This window comes from Perna viridis, chromosome 14, assembly GCF_037379345.1.
Source record: "Perna viridis isolate PV_CMFRI_1.1 ecotype Kerala chromosome 14, ASM3737934v1, whole genome shotgun sequence".
Classification (NCBI taxonomy): Eukaryota; Metazoa; Mollusca; class Bivalvia; order Mytilida; family Mytilidae; genus Perna; species Perna viridis.
The window spans coordinates 8,987,770-9,012,340 of record NC_142458.1 but is presented as its reverse complement, the minus strand read 5'-3'; the positions used below and the strand labels follow the sequence as shown (position 1 = coordinate 9,012,340).

The window sequence follows — 24,571 nt, the reverse complement described above, 5'->3', positions numbered from 1 at the left end:
AGGACTAGTCTAAAAATAGATCAAGTTGATACGGCCCTTTATCTGTCTTAAAAACAGTACTTTTCCTGGAGACAAATAGTGAAACGCTTGTTTGATATAGGTAATCAGTAGAAGGGTTATCCAAAGCAGTCCCGTAAATAAGGAACTGTTTGATTCATAGAATAAAATAGGTCAGTAACAGCCTATGTAACGTCACTTTGTTGACCTCAAGAAAATCGGCCGATCTCACAGATTGGTATATAAACTTGGAGAATTTGGAATGTAGCTGTTAAAAGGCGGATAAAGTGAGAAACTAAGGTGAATTGACCGAGAAAACTAGATTTATTACTACGTGCATTATACCCTTCACCAGGAAATACTATCATACTAGGAAAATTAGTTCTTAATTTCAAAATGAGTTTTACAATTATCCCCGACAACACATTTTTTTGTTTTTTTTTTCAACTTTTTTTTTATAGCTAGATATGAAATAATGGCAATTAAGACATTTAGCGCACAAATATAATTTTAACACTTTTAGATTGCGCGACTCAGATTTATACAGAAATGCATTACATGTTGAATCTGACGATAACCAGCTGAGTTCTTTTGTATAAAAAGTCGACGACTCCGAATATATTTTTGAAGTAAATTACTTATCACAAATCAACTAAATTGTGATGAGATCAACAAAAGGCTCCCTGGAGCCTGAATCGCCCACCTGGTTGAATTTTGCCTTTCAAAGGCAATAAATTTAACAAGAAGTAGTCAACAATTTTGACTCAAGAAGTCTTTGGTAGGGCTTATCATAAGGATCATTTCAACAATTGAAAGTGTCTTTTAATCTATCACTGTTTTCAAGATATTGACTGAAAACTGTTGAAAAAGTCATTTTCCCCTATCCAGGGCAATAACTCTTACAAGAAGTCAGGTCTCACTAACCACTTCCGGTTCAAATGGCCACCCCCTGTGTAGTACCAAAAATACACTGAACCTAGAAATATGCATTGTAAGTGCATTTTTTGTGTGTATTATGATTGAAAATAGTCAAAATAAAGCCAAGAATGTGTACGTTAAAATCATATATGTAATTAACTACAAAAGTGTATGAATATTGTTTACATGTGTGAGTAATTTACCTCCATGCTGTCAGCAGAACAGGTAAAAATGTGGATTTTCAGTCAGTATTATTTATTCAAGTAAATTTTTTGAAGAATTTCTACAATCAGCGTACCATTAGCATAATGATTTTGGAAGCCTTTTCCAATGGTATGCAACTTTCAGGTGTCATTTGTTCTGGGAGATCACAGTAAAACATTGAAAATTACTTGTTTAATATATAAAGTAATAGAATCTTTAGAAGTGGTTAGTGAGACCTCATCTGACAACTTTAATCCCTGACGACGTTTGTAAACCTAATAATAAGGAACATTTCAGCTATTGAAAGAATTTGGCTAAACCTAACGGTTTTGGAGATATATGCGAAAAACTACTGTCTATGTTCTATTTTTAGTAATGGCTGCCATGTTTTTTGACGGATCAAAATATCCCCACATCAGTTCTGTGCAGGATACCCCAAGGAACATTCGTACCAAGTTTGATTCCAATTGATCAAATACTGTCAGAGGGGAAGATTTTTGAAAGAAATAACATTAAAAATAGCAAAAATCGTTTAAAAAGGCAATAACTCCAACATGGCTTAACGGTTTTAAAACCAAAATTGACCTGAGATAGATCTTATCATGCTGAACACTTTTACCCAGTCCGAATTTGATTAAACGTAATGGTTTTGGAGATATGCGAAAAAACAACTGTCTGAACCCTATGTTCTATAATTAGTAACGGCGGCCATGTTTTTCGACAAATAAAAAATCCCCTCATCAGTTCTATGCAGAATACCCCTAAGAACATTTATGACAAGTTTGGTTCTAATCAGTCAAGTAGTTTCAGAGAAGAGTTTTGTATAATTGTTAACAACGACGATGATGGACGCCCAGTGGTGGCAATAGCTCACATGGCCTTTGGCAAAGTGAGCTAAAAAGTTATTCCACATTACTTCAAGTTGTCTGGAGCTTTTCAGTAGATGACAATTTTATAAAACATGATTTTGTAATCGTTAATGGATGATTTTTTTTTCTAAAGAAAGTTGGGCATTATGTGCCACCCATTGCCTGGGTCTTCTATTGACACCCTGTTAATTGATTTAGATAAGTTTGATCTACCGGTAACTGAAATAAGATCTCTCACTTGCTCCTCGTGAATTGGTATAAGTATGTCACATGACATACCAATAAACAGGGAGCAGGTGGGAGATCTTATTTATATGAGATTGAAATAAGTTTTGAGGAAATTCATGTTACCCATGCAAGTAACTCTATAATTGCTTCAACTTCTTTGCACTTATATCTTGCATTATCCGTATGTTTGGCAGGCACATAATCATTACTTAGTAAAATTTAGCTTACGCATACACAGATACATGTAAATGATTCTTCATAGAGTAATCGAGGGAATCAAGATTCTAGCTGAAATCAAAAGAATGTAATCCTGGGACAAAAACTAGACATGGAAAACAGACAAACACAACAAAGAACATGAAGTAACCAAAAAATAATACAAAGTAACAAAAGTGAATGAGCAACTCAGACTCCACTAAAAACTAGGAGCATGGACCAAGTGCACCGGTAGGGTAAGCATCCTCTGCTTTTCTAGAAACACCCGCCGGGTTGCTCATAAAAAGTCAAGTCTGGGGTAGATGAAAGAGGAAAGGAAAAGTATGACACATTGAAATTCACGATTTGGAGGGGGGAGAGGGACATGGGTCTTTGAGGGTGGATTACAGCCCCTCCATTTCTATCTAGGGAGGACATTAAAATGGTTGTAGTCTAATTGACAATTAGATTACAACCATTTTAATTTAAGGGGTTGTAACCTGCCCTTTATCTTAGGCTTTAATTACTTCAATAACAAAATGTTTTATATTTTATATGACAATATATAAGAAATTCATATTTGACAATCATTTATGTTAATTACACATTACAAGAACAAGATGAAAATCACATCATGATCTATAAATAAACATTAAGCACTTTCAAGCAAAATAAGGACAAAAATAACCTTTTGTCATGAATACAATACAGATATTTCTGACAACCAAATTTTGTTCAATTTATACATTTACATATATGATTTGTAAAAAAAAATATTATAACAAAAATGAAAATAGAAATCGTGTCATGTTCTATCAATTGGTTTGACAAATATTGAAGTATTTTATTAAGGGATGATTTTACGAGGTCAACAAAGCAGAAATTTGCAAAATTGGATGTAAATATATAGTAAAAAATCTGGATTTAAAATAGTGGAAATCTGCTAAAAAAGAAAAAAAACCCATCCCTATCTATTATAATTTTATATCCCCTGTTTTGGCACAGGCATATATATGGGAGATTTTTTATGCAATATTTGGAGACTCCCATCAAAACCTGTCAAACAACTTTCCAAAAGAGAACCAACCAATAAGATGACTTGTAACAAATAATTCAAAATTTATATAAGAACCAACCAATCAGAAAGCTTGTAACAAATTAAAGTAATGTATTCATTAATATACCCAATTATTCATGCCCAATATAGATTAGTATATAACAAATGCCACCTTTTTAAAAAAAAATCATCACAAAATATTCTGACAAAAGATATTTATGAAATAACTGTTATATTTTTTCTGTCTATAAAGAAATAACCTCAATAATGTGGTACGCCTTGAATAACATTCAAAGTATAGTATTATTTCGAAAAGACAGAAACAAAACAACAATCATTCTCCTTATCTAAATTTAACAATCAACCATCAAAAAGAGTTGTACATAACAATATTAAGTATACAATATAAGAGACAACAATTTGTAGCCAATAGGAAACATGTTTTATTTCAAATATCAAGTGATAAGTGATCCAATCGGAAAATGTTTTACTTCAAATATTAAGTTATTAGTGATCCAATCGGACAATGTTTTAGTTCAAATATTAAATGATAACTGATCCAATGGGAAAGCGTTTTATTTCAAATGTTAAGTTGTAAGTGGTCCAATAGAAAAGCATTCTACTTCTAATATTAAGCGGTACTTATGTAAAACAGTTAGAATAAACAAAAACTGCCCGTTTTCTTGTTCAAAGGGTTAAAAAATGTACAAAAAAAAGAAGAAAAATACAATGTATGGGCTTGATTTGGTAACTTGGAAGGAATCAATAAAAAGAATATGAGTTGTATAATATGAATGAAACTAGAAAAAAAAGATACTGATAAAAATACAATTTGTTAAATATTTTACTTATGGTCATGTTATGTTTGATTTCTTAAGGTATTGATTCTGATAGAACATATCAAAAAGAAAACTGATAGAACATATCAAAAAGATATAGGACATTAATGGAAAATTAAGTGAAACCCAGCTACCTAATGGTGAAAAATGGGGTGATGGTAAAATGTTCAAAATGGGGTAACTGGAAAACAACAGTGGATTTTGCTGATAATATGACTTAAACTGTATTTAATGGTACTAAACAACTGTCCAAAATTTAGAAAAATTCATTGATCTGTTCTCAAGTCATCATCTAGAAACCCATGGTGGATGGACAGACGGACAGACATGGAAGTTTTTTGGTAGTACCATATAATACTTCATGTGGTGGGGTATAAAAACAATTTTTGTTCATCTCTTATCGTGACATATTAAGTAGTACTCCAGCTATGAATCATGCAAAATGTGATTCATGGGTGAAAAGCCTACATATTTATATTCTTGATATTTTGTTTGAATAGCAATAGTAGACAGAAATTAACATTCAGTTTTTCAATTAACCCATGCTCTAAGGAGATAAAAATTATATAGAATGCACTGTAGATTTCAAAATTAAGGGAGATAACTCTGTAAATGACACTCAAATACAAGTGAATTTGAATGAATAATTATTTCAAAATATAGACCCATAAATCAACTTCATATCAAAAATAAAAAAATGTAGCCTTTTTTTAGGTGTATCACATTTTACAATATTTGCATGATTCTTACAAAGACTACTACTTAAGTCTCAAAACAAAATTTGAAAATCCATTAATTTTTTTCAAAGAAATTAATTACAGTAGGATAATAAATTGGAAAGAGTAAATATAATAAATTATTGGAACGTTTGTATTCATCATTTTACATCAATCTCAAGTAAGCTTCAAAGTAACTTGGACTGATTTCATTCTGTTTCAAAGGAAAGCTTGAAAGGCTTTGGTGAAATTAAATATGATACAGACATATCACTGACATCAAGAGTTATGTGCCTTACCCTAGGTCTACCTCTTTAAATCTTTAAAGTATTATGGCATGAATAAATATATTTTAGTTATTCACAATAATCCTATCTATTTTAAATATTTTCTCCCCAATTTAATGCAATGTCAAACATGACTTTTTTATTTTGTGAACAGAAGATTGATATTCTTCTTGTAATACTTTGCCGGGAGAAAGTCTGAAACTTAAAACTTCCAAGTTATTTCACAATGTGAATTATCAAATAATTTTACACAGGGAAAATTCAATGAGTCACTTCAATCTATAAAATAAATCATATTTTATAAAACTAGTATGATAAGAAATAGGTCTACTATATCTTATTATGAAACAAAAAAACAAGAGGCTCCCAGGAGCTTGAATGGCTCACCTGGTTGAATTTTGCCTTTCAAGGGCAATAAATTAATCAAGAAGTTGTCCAACAATTTTGCCTCAAGAAAACTTTGATAGGACTTATCATAAGGATCATTTCAGTAAATGAAAGTCTTAATTTATCATAGTTTTCAAGATATTGGCTGAAAACTGTAAAAAAACAAAAAAAATGACATTTTCCCCTGTCAAATAACTCTTATAAGAAGGCGTCTGATAAATTTTATGCCTGAAGACTTTTGTAGTCCTAAAAATAAAGATCATTTCAACTACTGAAAGAATTTGGCTAAACCTAACAGTTTTGGAGATATATGCGAAAAACTACTGTCTGACCCCTATGTTCTATTTTTAGTAACAGTGGCCATGTTTTTCGATGGATCAAATAACCCCACTTCAATTCTATGCAGGATACCCCAAGAAACACTTATACCAAGTTTTGTTTCAATTGGCAAAATAGTGTCCAAGGAGAAGATTTTTTTAAAAGAAATAACATTAAAAATAGCAAAAAACTTTGAAAAAGGGCAATAACTCCTACATGGCTTAATAGATTAAAATGAAAAGTTGACTGAAGATAGATCTTGTCATGCTGAACACTTATCCCCCCCCCATCAGAATTTGGCTAAACCTAACCGTTTTGGAGATATGTGCGAAAAACTACTGTCTGACCCCTATGTTCTATTTTAGTAACGTCTGCCATGTTTTCCAACAGATCAAAAATCTCCACATCAGTTCTATGCAGGATACCCCAAGGAACATTCATACCAAGTTTGCTTCCAATTGGTCAAGTAGTTTCAGAGGAGAAGAATTTTGAAAAATTGTTAACGACGACGATGGATGCCAAGTGATGGCAATAGCTAACTTGGCCTATGGCCAGGTGAGCTAAAAATGTTAAAAAGCTACATTTTCATCAGTTCAATATTTCAGGTACTTGCTTAGGTACCTCACAGAAAATTAACAAATTCAAATAATCATCATCTGGTTCAAAATACACCAATTAATACACACTTTCATAAACAAATACACAAATAGAAATTAAAGCATTTCACATTAAAATTTACATTGAAATATTGAAATGTATTTTTAACATTTACCCCTTCAAATGGAGTAAATAAATAAGAATTATAATATCACTTAAGTAGCAGTCTTCATAAAAATCTAATAGGTGATTCATGCATGTCAAAAACCCAATGAATTTTCTTTTTTATTTCTAAATCAGTAATTTTTACAGGCCACAAAAGGTCTTAGTTAGTCATTTGGATCTTACACTTTTGAGATAAAAATTATATAGATTTAAATTTGGACTTTGCAAGAGTTATCATTCTTGATTTTCTTTGGTTTGATTGGTTTTAGTGGGAGATAAATGTATCATTTTTTCTAAATGCAGATCTGAATACAGAAATCATTATTTTATGTAAAAATATGGCATAGATAGACTGAAAAAAAAACAACATTGTTTGTTTGGTGGATTTTTTCTACACCATGAATCACTTTACCACTGACAGTACCTGCATTTTATGTGGACTGGTACTTAACAAAGACTACACAGGCAAATATTTTTCACATGAAATTCATGTTAATCGAGCTTCATGTGAAATTCACATGAAATTAACATGATTTTCATGTGAAATTCAATAAACATGAATTTCATATGAACATTTCGTGTGCATTTCACATGAAGGCTCCATTCACCCAAATTTCACATGAACTCTGTCACTCCGTTTATTTGCTCAATTTAGGTGAAAATCATGTGAAATAATTTTGCCTGTGTATACCAGTACAGTTAGTACATTTAATCAAACTTTTACTTGCAATGAAGTTTTTAAACTAGAAAAACTGGGGGCAAAGCCCGCTAAAGGATACCTCCATCCCATCTACCAGAAACCACATGGTAAAAAAATAGACAAATTCATCAAATTGGGATTTGATATCCATGAAATAATGCCAACAGCTGAAAAACAACAAGAGGCAGACTTTACTAAGAAACAAGAAATGGTACCAACTGGTATTGCCAAAAAATGAAATTCCTCTTTATTAACTAAAAATAAAAATGTGTTTTGCACGTATTTCAAGAAAATGGAATAGGTCAATTTTAAATTGATAACAAAAATATTTTTGGTCCCCCATTTTGATTAATATACTCTCCACTTTGTTCAGATAATTCCAATTACAAATATTTTGGCAAAATTTAATGCCCAACTTTATAAAACAAAAGTTTTTCATGGCAAACCACACTGATAACCTTTATGATTAAATATACGTATGTTGATGAATTCTCGCTTGAATTACTTGCACAGTTTAAACAACTCAATTTTGGTTTTGGTATGTAAATATTCAACAGGAAAGAATGCAGTAATAAGATTGTTCATGCATTCAGACAAAAAAAAAATCATACCGAATTAACAAATCACTACTAACAATGGAACAAGTACTACATCCATATCAATTATCACAAAACATTCTCAATAAATATTTGAACCAACATACACACAAGGCATTTTTAAACAGGCAGCCATAATCTCAATGATTTGTTCCTTTGTAATCCTTTACAAATACTTTATCAGTATTAAATGGAGACAATCTATAACAGAGCAGGGTTCGTAGAATCATAACTTGGAGCTATTTCTGATCCTATGAGGTTTTGTCTAGAAGAATTGATGTCCTGCTTTTCTGTCCCTCCTGACAACCCCTCTCTCCTCTTCTGTTGTGAGTCATATAGCTTGGCTTTATTAATGGGAGGCCCTGAAACATCAACAAAGATATTTATTATTCACTGGTCAACGAAACTCCATTTATGGCTTTCAACATCTCAAATGATTTTTTCTTCAAATGAATATTTAACATTCTTATTCAAAATCAAAGTCCTATTAGCACTGGAGGTTTTTGTTTTTGTTTTTTTTTGTGAAAAAAGTACTATACACTCAATCTCAAACATAAGATGATGTAAAATAAAACTGTAATCATAAATTTGCATTTCTCATATAATTTAGAACAGTTTTTTTTTTCTGAAATGTTTAAACTAAATGTTAATCTTCTACACTTATTTCAGAGATATGGTAACCTGTAAACCTTTGGAACAGTTCATGTGGGATATATGTCACCCATATGCTAACCTGTAAACCTTTGGAACAGTTCATGTGGGATATATGTCACCTATATGCTAACCTGTAAACCTTTGGAACAGTTCATGTGGGATATATGTCACCCATATGCTAACCTGTAAACCTTTGGAACAGTTCATGTGGGATATATGTCACCTATATGCTAACCTGTAAACTTTTGGAACAGTTCATGTGGGATAAAAGGCACCCATATGCTAACCTGTAAACCTTTGGAACAGTTCATGTGGGATATATGGCACCCATATGCTAACCTGTAAACCTTTGGAACAGTTCATGTGGGATATACGTCACCCATATGCTAACCTGTAAACCTTTGGAACAGTTCATGTGGGATATACGTCACCCATATGCTAACCTGTAAACCTTTGGAACAGTTCATGTGGGATATACGTCACCCATATGCTAACCTGTAAACCTTTGGAACAGTTCATGTGGGATATACGTCACCCATATGGTAACCTGTAAACCTTTGGAACAGTTCATGTGGGATATACGTCACCCACTGACACTGTCTAATACCAGAGATTTCCACATTACAACAACTTTTTTATGTAAAATTTAGTTATTAAATATATTTTTTTACAGAAATAGTAATTTTAGCCAAAAACCTACACAAACCTTACATATTCCTGTGGGAGATTCTAAATTTTCCATAGGTTTTATTGGAGTTTCCCCCTAATGTGGAAGGTTAACAGTATGTTATTTGAAGGTTAAAGGTTGATTTTATATGCAGATAAAGAACACTAACACTTAAGATACAAGGCTTGTTACTATTCTCACATTCTTTCAAATGAACAAGTACGCTGGTTAAATACATGAAAAATTCACTAAAACTCCATTCCTTTAAATCTTACCTACATAACTGAGTAATAATGACAATGCTTGTTACTATTCTCACATTTTTTCAAATGAACAAGTACGCTGGTAAAATACATATAAAATTCACTAAAGCTCCATTCCTTTAAATCTTACCTATATAACTGAGTAATACTGGTAAGAATATAAGACCGTGTGTAGCACCATAAACAACCATCCCTAAATACATCCGGAAATAAAACACCTGGAATAACTGTGACTTGGACAATGCTAGGATGATAACACCTCCTAATTTGGTCAGTGTAATACCACTTAAAACCTACAAGGAATAAATGTAATTATAGAATATTGTACAATAATATATGCTCTCTTCAGTTGGTATGCCCCCATAAGAATGGGTAAATGCCCTCATACCCACAAGGGGTCTAGTAGTAGGCCAGAGCTCCAAAACAGCAGTCCAGCCACTAGTTGGACATACTTTGAGCAAAATCTTCAGTCAGGTATACCAGAGGCTGAGCTCTGCCACCAACAACAGTTGGTTTCTACTTACAACAACTATTAATGTATAACAAATCTAAGTAAATAGAGTTGACTGTTACCAAAATTGAACTTCAAGATAAAAAGATATAAAAAAGGGGGGAACACAAGAAATTTGTATGAAGGAGTTCGAACCAAAACAACAGTACTGAAGTTGTCTGGTCTCACGACTTCATTAAGCGTAGTATACTATCCCTGACACGTGTAAAACTATAAACCAACATTATCTAGTTTAAGTTATGGCACAAGTCAGGATGCCCATAGCACGTTTCAAAATGCAGTCTATATAAATATCCGACAGTGATAAATGCATGTCAAAATTTGATAAAATTCACAAATATTTCTAATTCAGAAACAGAAATCTTTTAAAGTCTTGGATGAGGAATAATCAAAGGACAGGTATGCATACAAATACAGATGGGCATATAATGTCCTCCCACCGCAAGCCAAAAATGGCAGGGGGGGGTGGGGGTTAAAAAATGCACTTTATTATTAATAGCTAATTAAATCAAAGAATTATAATGTTCTTGGGTATCAATTTTTGTATGTTGTCATATTTTGCTACATTGTTGACTTTTGACTTTATGGATTTTAATTTCAGTGTTCAAGTTTTACAGATCCTTTGGATTTTGAATTTGTGTTTTGCCTGCATCTGACAGAGAAAACTACAAAAATAGTGCTTTCATAGTATATTACTGCAAATTAATGTATACAATGCCGCGGTATAAAATCTCCTAGTCTTTACTTACAGAACTACCCATATGTGCTAAAGCCTCTTCAGCTCTCAGTAATTTGGTTGGCTGCAAGCTGACAGCAAATGCTCTGACGATGTGAGCACAGAATTCTACAGCAATACCAACAGCCTGAAAAAGTATAGAAAATTCCAGTGACACTTGCCTTAACCATACACTGAATAAATCAAACCAAACAGCTGTCTAAACCAAACACTCTGACAGCGTGAGCTCAAAACTCTATTGCTATACCAACAGCCTGGAAAGTATGGAAACTGGTAATGATTTTAAAAGTCATTCATCCAACTTTATTTTTGGCTTTACAAAGTTAATTCCTTTGTTGTAAGGCCCACCTTTACCTCTTAAGAGTACTGAGTAAGAGGGTGCCTCATTACTCATTTTCATTGCCGTATAAATAAAAAAAAAATAAAGACATACACAACAAAGAACACAAAGTAACTTAAACCATACATACAAAGTAACAAAAGTAAATGAGTAACTCCGACTCCACTAAAAACTGGGAGCATGGACCAAGTGCACAGGTAGGGTTAGCATCCTCTGCTTTCCTAGAAACGTCCGCCGAGTTGCTCATAAAAAGTCAAGACCGGGGTAGACGAAAGCGGAAAGGAAAACTATCACACATTGAACAAATCAGTTTTCATGGCGCAGGTGGATACACCGTAACCATCCACAAGTTCATGATGACGACCATAAAACTTTTGTAGTGATGACTCCAATCTGGTAGCAACACAACCCTGTTTCAGAAGCCTTTTTGTTAGAATTCTAGCGTGATACAAAAAGTCTGTGTAGTTTCGGCAAGTTCTGGCATAACATATGAGTTGTGATATGAACACTCCATACAATATAATGTAAGAAATACCCTCATCATTTTTGGGGGCCAAAAGAAGGGTAAAAATAAATGCCTCTCTCCCTACATCATATATTTCATGAAATATACCCTTATCACCAAGAAATTAACTTTGAATGGCATTTAAATGTCTCTGCAAGTTAATTTTTTTTATATATAGTTGAGTTCTGAATTGCTATTATCACAGCTCAGGGAACCAAAATTAGTTCACAATTAATTTTAGAGAGAGTTTTGTAAACCATGAACATTTTTACTGTAATGCCTTTTTTTTCTTTTTTTACAGTTTTTAACAATTCATTTCCCAAAATTGGGATGCAGTATTAAAACTTACTTACTATGGTAAGTACAATACATTCATGCAATTTTTTTCCCACACTATATGTTTTACCGCAAAATAAAATCTATAGCCTTACCAAAATACACACAGAAAATAATGAATAACCAACTGAAGATATTCTGGTTACCAAGGCAACTTACCATGACTAGATTAACAAGTGAAACTGCATTTAATGTAATTCCCCAGAAGTACATCATCCCACATATATCGATGATAATCATCATCACAACAATGCAGATCATAACAGCAGAGAAAAAGTCAAATCCAAGAAGAATGAAGGTCATAACAAATATGGCAGCCAGACACAGACCGATGTTGAAGAGGGTGTCATGTACAACTGTCAGGTACTGTTCATAATACACGTAAAATATGCTGAAATAAGAAAATTGGGGAAAATAAGTGTTTTATAATATTCTGTTTCGCATGTACTGGTAATTACCTTGCAATCATCATTTTTTTAAAAACAAATACAAGGTGCATATGAACATTTTGCCCATATTTTAAGCCATGCCAATTTCTTGTGATAATTATCTAAGATTACAATGGTATAAAGCTCAGGATTCTCTAGGCTTACAGTGTATCCATATGAAATCAATTAAAGACAAATTATAGAATAACAAATTCTACCAATGTCTTTAAAAAAAATTATCCTTTTTTCATTGCAAGATAAAAACAGTATTGTTGGAAAATATAACCTGTAAGTGTAATAAGCATGGGACGTAATTATTGCTGGGCTTCATGATCCGTCCCAAAGCCTAAAACACATACAGGCTGTTTTCATCATCAATATTCTAATGTGTATACGGTATGTAATTTTTGTTTCACAATATAAAAAACCCTTTTTTTTTGGTAAAAATAGCCACTTTTTTTTTAGTCTGTCAGAAGTATCTGAATAACCACCAAAATGTTTATAATTAACTATATTAGAATATCTGAAGAGCCTGTAATGGGTGTCAATAAAAATTTAACCTGTGTAAAGGAACACCTGCCTAAACTGAACAAACTCTTCAAAAAGGAGGGGGGTTTAGTGTAGATAGGTACCGTTGTACTTACCTGTATGGAAACACTGTACTGTTGGAAGTTTTAGTAGATATAGCCTTGGTAATATTTTCACCGATTCGTCTCGCCTCTCGTAATGCCCCGATAAAATCTTCATTGGTTTTGAGAATGGTGTGATAGGTCATAAAATAGGTTGCTACAATTAAAATACAAATCATATATTCATAAAATTAAAACATCATTGTGAAGTTGACCCAGGTGAAAGAAGACAATAAGTGATACATGCAGATCTTGTACACAAAATAAATCTTGAGTTATGTGAGATTTTGATTCACCCAACTTTGAGTCATCAGAGGTAAAATTGTGTTGGAGTGAGAAAATTTTTGCTGGGACAGTCAAAGAAGTTTGAGTTATTCAAGATTTTGTCACATTAAGGTTCACCTGTAGTGTAATACATACCTCCTACACGAGTTTTATTCTTGATGAGATTAACACCACTACCATAAGCTGCATGACCTCTGTAATAAAAAAAAAATTAGTCTAAGGGTGTTAGGTGATTCATTGCATTGGGCAGAATAACTGTGAAATAAAATAATAGAGGACGAAGGCCTCACAAAGGTTATCAATACAAATTTTAACCTTTGACCTTAGAAATATTGAGAGTCCGATTTCAGTCTGACAGGAAGTTAGCCTGTAATACTGAGTAAGGATATTTACTATTCTTCTATCTTTAACAAATAGAAAATTGTGCTAACATCTCTAAGTTCTGTTAAATTATGAAGAAAAATAAATTCTAGTTGCTTTAACACTAAAAAATATCCATCAAGTCAATTTTCTCCTCTTACACCTGCCTTATATTAAGGGATGGAAAGTTTTTAAAAATCTCTCTTAGTAAATTTCGAGTTCCCCAACTAAGACACATTCCTACTAATATAAAATATCAAAATATCATTGGAATTTGATCATCAAAGAGAGATAACTCAGTTTTCATTATATTGTGACTTTGAACTGGCTTTCCTGCATCCTATGGTACTTTTAAGGAGGTAGACCTAGGGTAAGGGAAATAACTCTTGAAATCAGTGATATGTTTGTATCATTATATTTAAATTTCCCCAAAGCCTCTCAAGCTTTTGTTTGAAGCAGAATAAAATCAATCCAAGTTAATTTGATGCTTGCATAAGATGGATGTACAATGCTGCATACAAATGTTCTAATGATTTAAAATTTTAAGAGTTGTGTCCCTTATCCTAGGTCTATCTCATTAAGATGTTACCAAAATTTCAATTTATCTTCTAAAGCCCATAACCTATGTGCCAACATTGTTAAATTAAATCTTTTTTTTCTGAACATAATTCGTTATTTTCCAATCCTGTCTGATTCTTATAGATTCCAGTATTTAATCCCCTCTTATGCTTACCCTACCGGTGCACCTGGTCCATGCTACCTCAGTTGCTCATTTGCTTTTGTTAATTTGTATGTATGATTTTAGTTACTTTGTGTTCTTTGTTGTGTATGTCTGTTTTCCATGTCTGGTCTTTGTCTCTGGATTACATTCTTTTGATTACCACTATAACCTTGGTTCCCTTGATTACTCTTAATCAGATAAATCTCACACTGACTTTTTCGTAAGGAACCTTATGGTACAATTTCATTAATTTCCATTCATACATCAATATATTTGGTTAAGAAGTTAAGTTTTTTTTTAAATAACTGTTTTCTTGCTACTTTTTTTTTTTTGAAAGTTAATAAGCCTAAAATCAATCAATCTTCAGCTATGGCTCACAAAGCAGACACATTGCAATTTAGTCTAGTGAAATGGTCACATTGGCGACTTAAATAACGTTTTTGCGACTGAAAAGAATATTAAAGTCGCCAATTGGCGACTTGAAATAATATTGACTGGCGACCAAAAAACCTGGAAAAAAATTATGTCCGAGCCGGTATTTTTCATATGTTACTCAATTGTCACCAGTACGTTTGAAAGTAACAAGATTTTGAAAACGATTTCAAGCATGTCATCGATTGTTTCTAATTCCCCATAATGGCGGAGAAAGTAAAACAAACACTTTTGACAAGTTTTTTAATGAACAAGGACACCAGACAACATGAAAAACTAAAACTAAAAATTAAAAAAGTGAATGACCCGGACAAAATGAAAGTATATGGTATTACTTGAACTTGTGATAACATTTTTTCTGGTGACCTACTTTTTTTGGCTGGCAACCTAAAATTTGTGTTGGCCACTAAAATTTCAAGGTTGGTGGCCAAAAGACCACCTAGTTTTAAAAGGTACTTTGAGGGCTGCTTACATCACTATGTCAGGATTGTTGCAGGAAATAACATTATAACGTTGATGTTGCCTTGTCAATGATGTCAGCATGAGTGGAAGTAGTTTATAGATCGAATAAAAGAACGTTACACTAGTCTCTATTGCTAATAATCTACAATGAACTTATATTTTAGGTCTCGGAGCAAACAATTTGATTTTCATTAGAGGGAGGGAGTAAAGCCAAAGATGAAATTTTCTATCCTGTTGACAATGACTTCAATTTGATACATTTTCATTATTTTTTTAACCTGTGTATTGGTAAAGTCCTATAAAATGAGTTGTAATTGAGGGACTGAAATGAACTTGACAAAGAAAAGTTTGTTACATGTACATGTCATCTTTGAATTTAGATATTTATTACTGTTCTGTTGATGTAAATAAGACCAGGCTTTGCTTTAAAAGCATATTGTTTTTTAAGTAGTAGTCTTTGTAAGAATCATGCAAAATGTGATTCATGGGTAAAAAGCCTACATATTTTTATTTTTGATATTTTGTTTGAAATGTCAAAGTTAACAGAAATTAACATGTGGTTTTTCATATAACCCATGCTCTTAGGAGATAAAAATTGTATAGAATGCACTGTAGATTTCAAAATTAAGGGAGATAACTCTGTAAATGACACTCAAATACAATAGAATCTACTGGATTTTCAATGTTGATTATCTTCTATGAGCAGGCAGATTTGAATGAATAATTACACATTTCATAGTATAGACCCATAAAACAACTTAATTACAAAAATAAAAATATGTAGCCTTTTTTAGGGTGTATTACATTTTTCAGATTTTGCATGATTCTTACAAAGACGGATATTCAAATAAATTAAAGATTCTTTATTGACAATCTATACCTCGTGACATTTCAGAAAATTAAGTTGGTTGAATTCTAATTTAAATTTTAAATGTCAACAGTTATTACATTTTTTTACCGGTATTTTCTTCATAAAAACTTCATGTACAATATTTCAACAATGCTGGTAGTGAACATTTCACAAACACATAACCACTTCAATAAAGTAGATCTGCTGGAAAAACATCTGCTAATTTCATTTTGTCTCATAAATTTACAAGCTAAGTTAAAAATACAACAAAAACTATAGAGAAGAACTTCTCTCCAAAATAGATAAAATATAAAGAAAATTAATGATTTAAATTTATTCGTCAAATTATCATTTTAAACTACTGTCAATGGGTTTTACAAATTGATAATAATTTGAAGTACGAAAAATTAATTATTTTCCAGGGATGATTTTACATGGTGAACAACCAAAGCGGAAATTGACAAAATTGGAAGTAAATATACATTAAAAAAAAGAATCATAATGGTTAAATCTGGATTTGGAATAGCGGAATTCCGCTAACAACAGAAAAAAAAATCATCTTTGATTTTCATACCTTTTCAACTGACCAATAATTGTTTTAAAGAATTACTGGACAGGTGCAAATTATTTTATACAAGCAAGTTATATATTTGTTAACAAGTAGAAATTCTACTTTGTAGTGTGAATATCGACAGATGTCAAATTTCTAAAACAACAGAATTCCGCTAACAGCAGAAAAAAAAATCATCTTTGATTTTCATACCTTTTCAACTGACCAATAATTGTTTTAAAGAATTACTGGACAGGTGCAAATTATTTTATACAAGCAAGTTATATATTTGTTAACAAGTAGAAATTCTATTTTGTAGTGTGAATATCGACAGATGTCAAATTTCTAAAACAACAGTATTTTCTGTAAGGATTTTGATATTGAATTGAAACTGACACAGGTAAAAAAATTAACATTTTGGCCCATAAAAACACCAGGAAACATATATCAAATGAGTTTGGATATTGTCAACAGAAAACAGACAGTTTTGGAGTGATGACAGGTTCATATACTGATGCATTTATTGTATTGGCCTAGACATTGTGAAACAAATATAATATCTTTTGGCCTAGAAAGGTTCTGGTATTGTGAAATAGATATTTAATCTTTAGGCCTGGAAATTGACAACAGAAAGCAGACATTTGTTGGGGTCTTGGAATAGACACCAAGAAGATAACTGCTATTCATGGTATAGAAATAGACACTCAAGACTAGTTCTTTTGGCCTGAGATAATAAGAAGATTAGAAATAATTATCAACAAACATATATTTTATAGTTTTGCCTAGGAATAGACATGAAACAACCAAAACAATGACTGTAAATGAGAGGATCTGTTGGCCATTCTGATCAGATATAGGAATTCAGAATTTGACATCATTAATTTCTTCCAAGGATAAGTACAGTACCAGTGTAATTATTGGTATGGTAAGTCTTCATTTTGAAAACCTTGAAATGATTGCTTTGTAAATGGCTTTTTTTCTATTTTAAACAACCATTTTTGTTTGAAAATGTAATGTTAGCATCGTCTTAATATTGATATTCTTTTTAATTCAAATTTCATTATTTTTTTTATAAACTTATAATCCTTGTTCAAAGTTGAAAGATTGACAAGGTATCCCAATGTTTATCTGAATATTTTCAAAATAAATATTCATTTGAAAATTTCCTGTGGTTACTGTAGACACAGGAGATTTAGCTGGGCATAAATCGGGTTAACCCATCATTTTTTGTCAAAAAAATGTAAATTAAAGTTTGTTTTGCCTTCAAAAATGTATGCCTCCTCCCTTCAATATGGTATAACTCCACAAAATTCAGTAGATCAAAAATTCCTCAAATATGCAGAACTCCATAACAAGTCCTCACTACATACAAAATTTCATGAAATTCTGTGCAGTAGTTTCAGAGTTGTGCTTACAAAAGTGTGACAGACAGATTAACAGAGCAAAAACAATATGCCCCCCATAATAACTTGATCAATGCTGCATATATAGTGCTCCATAATATTTTAGAAATTTTTCACCAAGCCCCTCTAATAATGAACAAAATTGTGGATAAATTTCAAAAGGGGAGAAATATACACAGGTTCGTTACAGTTCTGTATGCAACATTTAAAAGCTAGTCTCTGTAAGAATCGGGCAGTGAATATAACATGAGCTCTGTAAAACTATTTTGCTCAGTTCAAAGACAAAAATCACGTGAATATGTTTTGCCTGCAAAATAAAATATTGATTATTTTTTAAAATTCTACCTTATTATTAATATAACTTCATTTCTAAATAAGTGGGTTTTTTATATACCTAATCTTGCCTGACCATTACAAGCATTTGTCCATCATAATGTGTCAAGGTTGAAAATGTTTTCAAAACTAAAACACTAGTTTGTATTTATATAATATGTCTATCATGACCTAGTAAATAACCATGCATTCAGATTCCTAAATTGTCAACTCAGAAATAATTTAATTTGATTTGTAACAAGCTTTCTGATTGGTTGGCTATCATCAAGAAAACCAGGTTATTTTGTATAATATTGATTGGTTCTGATGTCTTCAATTCAAATAATCCTATACAAAAATAACATTTTAATATTAACCAATGCTTAAGATATTTGAGTTTGAAACCATTGGAAATTGCATAATGAGGAACGTTTTTTTTATAGTTTATAAGTGAAAACTGCTGTCAACCAGGATATTTCTTCATACCTATTTAAAAATAAGAAACACTCCTTAAATAATTCGTATACTTTGAAGTACAAATTCTCCTTTAAACATCCCATGATTTGAGGTTCAAAAGGCATTGACCTAGCACACCACACAACCCATTGTGTCCAATCACTTTTGTGAATTTAATATTAAAAGGCATTGACCTAGCACAAACACACTACCCATTGTGTCCAATCGCTTTTGTGAATTTAATAAACAAAACTTTTTAAAACTAAACCCACTCCCCCTCCCACACCTCGCACCTTAAATTGGTAAAAAAAAAAAAAAACAAATCAAATCTTGATTTTTTTTATTATAATGCAAAAGTTCTTTTTCTCATGCCTCATTAAAAAATCTGAAAATCTGGATCCACACTTTGATAAGAGGGTCTCATCAATTTCATAGTTAGGAGACATTTGTCACACCAAAATATAAAGGGGTAAATTCACTAATCCTAATTTTAGGCCTCCTATCATGTTGAAGTTTCAACTTTCTATTTGAAATTTTCTATTTGGCTATTTTAAAGCTACAATACTATCTGAATACTAATATACAGAAAATACAAGTTGATGTATCATGAATTAGTCACAAGGAGGACACAAAACTGTTTCTACACGGTTTTCAAGTAATTTTCACAAAAATGAGAGATTAGGGTAGTTTTTTAATACAAAAATATAGAGTGCAAGCTTTTAACAAAATCTTTTTCCAGGAGTTGTGATGGTACAGAAGGCTATTTTGTATAAATATCAAAGAGTTTGACAAATGTACTCTATATTTTCTACCTAAAAAATTCTCATGAAATAAGCTATTTCAACACAAGTCGTCTAAATGTTTTAATTTTGCTTTATTTTCATCTACAATTTTAGTGAATATATGCATTAACAGCAAGAAACTTTGTTTTTAATGAAGGCACATATTCAACTAGTGAATTATGCAATTTTCAAATATATTTGAAACATTTTAGTTTTAGGGGCTGATTTTGATATTTTCTGAACATACTCCTTTAAGATATTAGCAATATATTATTTAAAAATAAACAAAATTACCCTTGCATCTTATAATTTTAATTGAAATAGGGCTGTAACCATGGTAACTGCTAAAGAATAAAAGCAATACTAGTACTTCAAACACCATAACTAAAATTCTTTCAATACTTTATAAAACACCAAAGCAAGTTTCTTACTTTTCAAACAAGAAATCTGTGAGTGATGGCTCACTTGTGACACCCTGCTTTCAATCATGATATAAGGTAAATAAACAAAGTCCTTGGTAAACAGGTAGTTGTTGACAAATTTTCCAGAAAATTAACCCCACCACCTGGCATACCTACATAAAGAATGTGTTAAAATTTCAAGCTGTGATGAGTAGTTGCTGAAAAAACTGTGATTGAAAAAATAGTTACAGGCAGAAACAAGATTACTTTGGAGCAGGGGAATAATAAACAGCATCACGATCCACATAAACGGAAAACAAGACCTTTAAGTACTACCTGCATGAACAAAATCATTCTTTTTTATTCTTTTAGGTTCAAACAAACTTGCAGTATAGTGACATTATGACAACAGTTGCGTCTCCACATAGAACTTATCTATTTTGATGAAACAGGCTGAACCAGTTACTAAAAAGTTTTAATAATCCAAAATCTAGTGAATTACTGGGAAACAGTATCAGCTTCCATTAGAAAGAAATACAACTTTACTAAGAATAAAAATTAACTAAGGAATGGACAATTCACAATTAGAAATCTGACAGTTAAGTTTAATGATTCATAGACCAGTGTGAAGATAAGTTCAGTCAACTCCGTGACAAGTTACTTTGAAGTTGATTAAATGAATGGTAATAACAGAATTATTCAGGATTGACCGAAGCATTTTAAAATTCTTATGAAAACTTCCTTCCACATAAAGAAAATTTTATCAAACTTTACTTAAATAAAATCAACTCACTACCACAGAAGTTGAATTGACCTGACAGCACAGAAGTTGAATTCACCTGACAGCACAGAAGTTGAATCAACCTGATAGTACATAAGTTGATATAACCTGATAGCACACAGAAGTTCAATAAACTGATAGCACACAGAAGTTCAATTAACCCGATAGCACATAGAAATTCAATTAACCTGATAGTACACAGAAGTTGAATTAACCTGATAGCAAATAGAAGTTGAATTAACCTGATAGCACACAGAAGTTTAATAGCACAGGTAAATTGAGTTAACACTTAGCAGCACAAAAACTGCATCTAACAAAATGTATGAAGAATTAGATCACAGATTTCAAATAGGATCAGGTATAGCTAGTTTGATCATTTCACCTTTCGTTATACTTGGGAATGCAATGGTTATTATCTCCATTATAAAATTTAAGCGTTTGAGAACAACGACCAACATGTTTATCGGAAGCCTAGCATTTTCTGACCTGTCTTTAGGTTTGATCACTCTGCCATTATATGCACTTTTCTACTTTGAAAAAAGTATGATTGGAATGAAGTATTTGTGCCTTTTTAAATATAGCTCAGTTTTATTTTCACTGAGTTCATCATTGGTGAATTTAGTCGTCATAGCTGTTGATCGATACATTGCAGTTCTGCATCCATTGCAGTATCGGATATGGATGACCCGAAAAAGAGCCAAACTTATTATAGGAAGTGTATGGACATACCATGTGATTATTTGTGCAATACCAAGCCTTGGGTGGAATTTGTACGACAAACATGGCAAACGAATTTGTGACTTTTTCACCATTTTACCAAAACCTTATTCAATGTTCACCTGCCCTATCACAATACTGGTTGGTCTCATCATATCACTGATTTTATATATACAGATTTTCAAAGTTGCACAAAGAGCCACCAACAAGAAGAAAAAAAGAAATCATCAATTTTCAAAAGACACAAAATCGGCAAAGGTAATGGGGCTAATTCTGTTTTTCTTTTTCATATTTTGGATCCCATTTATGATAGCTGCAGCCTCAAAGTATTTGAACTATGACCCCAATCTCTCAAACATCATAAAGAACTTTACTTTGCTACTGGCAATGTCAAATTCAGCAATAAATCCAGTGATATACTGTTGGTTAAGAATTGACTTTCGCAAGGCATTTAAAGAAGTTGTGAAAGGATTGCCTTACTTCTGCAATGGACATAGAAACGCAGATCATTTAAACATAAGTTCAAGTTTATCATGGAGCAGTTCATCTGTCTTGAATGCCAGGAGTCAACAACAAAGAATCAATAAAAATTACAATGGCTCATCATCACATATTCAAGAAAACTTCAGAAATGGATCGTCTACACATAGCAAAGTCAAATGTGATATTGGCTCATCTAAACATTGCCAAGTAAACTACAATATTGACTCGCCTAAATATAGTCAAGTCAAGTGTAATATCAACTCACCTACAAACAGCCAAATAAACTGCAGTAATGGCTTGCTTAAACATGGCCAAGTAAACTGTAATATTGATTCAGCTAAACACTGCCTAGAGAACTCCCCCCAAAAAAGCCGAATAGTCTGCAATATTGATTTCCCTACAAACAGCCTAGAAAACTGCAAAATTGGCCATCCTTTACATTGTGGAGATGAATGTAAAATAAATTCCCTTGTATTGTGCAGAAGAATGTAAAACTGAATCAATAGCAAATGTAGTCAAAACCACTGCAACATGTCAGCTATATAAGATTTTAAGACCACAAATGAAGCAAAGATTACTGTATACCAACCTCTACATGAAAATATCCAGGTTAGCAGTAGTATATACATACCCCTTAGCACATTTAGTTCCTGGGTTATCCTTTAAGAAAATGGGTAAATATTTCATGAAATCTTGTGGTGCAGGGCGGCCATTGCCAACTCGTTTCACAGGACATGCATTGCAGGTAGCATTCACTGTAAATGTAAAAATATAAACATGAAATAGGTACTGCTTTAAATGCTGGTAAAGAATTCTTATCATTATTCAAGGTAGACTAAGCAATATGGTAATCACTGATTTCAAGATTAAAAATGATGGCTGGTCTAATTTTGGAATTTTTGTTAGATTTTTAGGATCATTGGGTTTTCAATTTCACCAAAGCCTATCAAGCTATAAGGAAAATAGGTTTTTGACTCAATTATTTGTGTTCTTTTGCAGTTCATTTCGCTCGAGGAGGTAGACCTAGGGTAAGGGATATAACTCTTGAAATCAGTGACAACACATCACTGATTTCAAGAGTTATATCCCTTACCCTAGGTCTACCACCTCGAGTGAAATGAACTGCAAATGAACACAAATAATTGTGTCAAAAACCTATTTTCTACAACAATGAAATGAAACATTTCTAAACATATCCACTGATGCAGAGGTCAAAGACTTAGAGAGGTCATTTCAAAAAAGAAGACTTAATTGAGTAAAAAAATCAGAATAGTGGGTTTTTTTCACTCTTGCCCGACTCTTGAAATGACTTGTACTAAAAACAATTTAAATGAAACATTGTATCATTTTAATACCATCTATCAGCCATTAATTCTGACTGGTGCCCCATGACTTACCTACTGTTGCAGCACAAAAACTGCCATTTGGGAACAGTCTACAACAAGGTGGATTTCCTCCTGGTGCCAACCAATCAAAAAAGTCATCAATCCATGACGATGTTGGCTGAGCAATGTATGTACTGGAAAAATGAGAAAAAAAAATACAGTGACTCCTGTCTTAACCACACCAAAATAATCCAAAAACCAGTCTAAAGTAGAGACTTTACATCAATTTTAGTACCATTCTGTGTAAGAACCAGGCAATGTGTGGCACATCATTTTTCTTGTCCAGAAACACCTGTGGCATAGATAATTTTGATTGCCTATATAGGAAAAAATGCAGGATAATAATTTTCCAGCCATTTCTCCATACTTCATTTTAACTAAATTTGACCTATCAATTTCTGAAAAAAGGAAAACTTCACAAGCATTTTGATGGTTATTTCTGGAAGATATGAGGTATAAGTACTAAGATAATGCAATGAAATCTCTGTTTTTTTCCTTCATGTGCCACACCTTATACATATTTTGCCTGACACTTACACAGAAAAGTAAAAATAAACATATATTGAATCCTGGTTAACCAAACACCTGTCTGACCTGACCCAATTTTAAAGTCCAGATGAGGTTCAGTTCAGACAGGTTTCACTGTAAACTGAACAAGAATACAAAAAAAATAATAGTCTAGTTTCCTGCTACAAGCAAGAAAAAAATGGGGTAGGTAGGTAGGGAAATTGTTTTTATATTTCAAAAACATTTTAAATTGAATTAATGGGGAAACAATCTAGACTTTAATAGTGTATGAGCAAAATGAAATGTTTAGGGTAGGTACAAAAAAGCTAATGTAGGTAGGATAGAAGGAAACAGATATAAAAATTTCTTTTGCCTTACCTGCGAAAATTCAAATCAGAAAAGTTATATTAATATTCATAATAAACTCTTGTACATTGCAAGATATTTGTCAAAACATTGGGATTGATTGTTACATATCTCAGCCATTTTCTACAGAGTTTGCAATGAAAATGACATCACATGCCAACAGTGTGCAGATGCAC

The 24,571-nt window shown here is 32.2% G+C and overlaps 2 protein-coding genes across 2 annotated transcripts in view; one reads left to right on the top strand and one right to left on the bottom strand.

The window, feature by feature from the left end:
- Positions 1 to 2,948: 2,948 nt before the first annotated feature.
- LOC148598123 (NPC intracellular cholesterol transporter 1-like) overlaps positions 2,949 to 24,571 on the bottom strand; it is a 45,238-nt gene continuing 23,615 nt past the window's right edge. The window contains exons 15-22 of the mRNA XM_088560435.1: positions 23,535 to 23,656; positions 22,769 to 22,892; positions 13,563 to 13,621; positions 13,158 to 13,299; positions 12,245 to 12,476; positions 10,918 to 11,031; positions 9,788 to 9,950; positions 2,949 to 8,435 (exon numbers count right to left, since the gene is read on the bottom strand). Coding sequence (XP_088416561.1) covers positions 8,275 to 8,435; positions 9,788 to 9,950; positions 10,918 to 11,031; positions 12,245 to 12,476; positions 13,158 to 13,299; positions 13,563 to 13,621; positions 22,769 to 22,892; positions 23,535 to 23,656 — 1,117 coding nt within the window. The 3' untranslated portion in view covers positions 2,949 to 8,274. The remainder of the gene's footprint in view (positions 8,436 to 9,787; positions 9,951 to 10,917; positions 11,032 to 12,244; positions 12,477 to 13,157; positions 13,300 to 13,562; positions 13,622 to 22,768; positions 22,893 to 23,534; positions 23,657 to 24,571) is intronic.
- On the top strand, positions 20,777 to 22,775 carry LOC148598124 (adenosine receptor A3-like). Its single transcript, XM_088560441.1, has one exon. The coding sequence runs from the start codon at positions 21,256 to 21,258 to the stop codon at positions 22,627 to 22,629; it is 1,374 nt and encodes a 457-aa protein (XP_088416567.1). The 5' UTR covers positions 20,777 to 21,255; the 3' UTR covers positions 22,630 to 22,775.

What these genes read in the sequence shown, in the direction of transcription:
- LOC148598124 (XM_088560441.1), top strand. Translation starts at nt 21,256, where the DNA reads ATGTATGAAGAATTAGATCACAGATTTCAAATAGGATCAGGTATAGCT.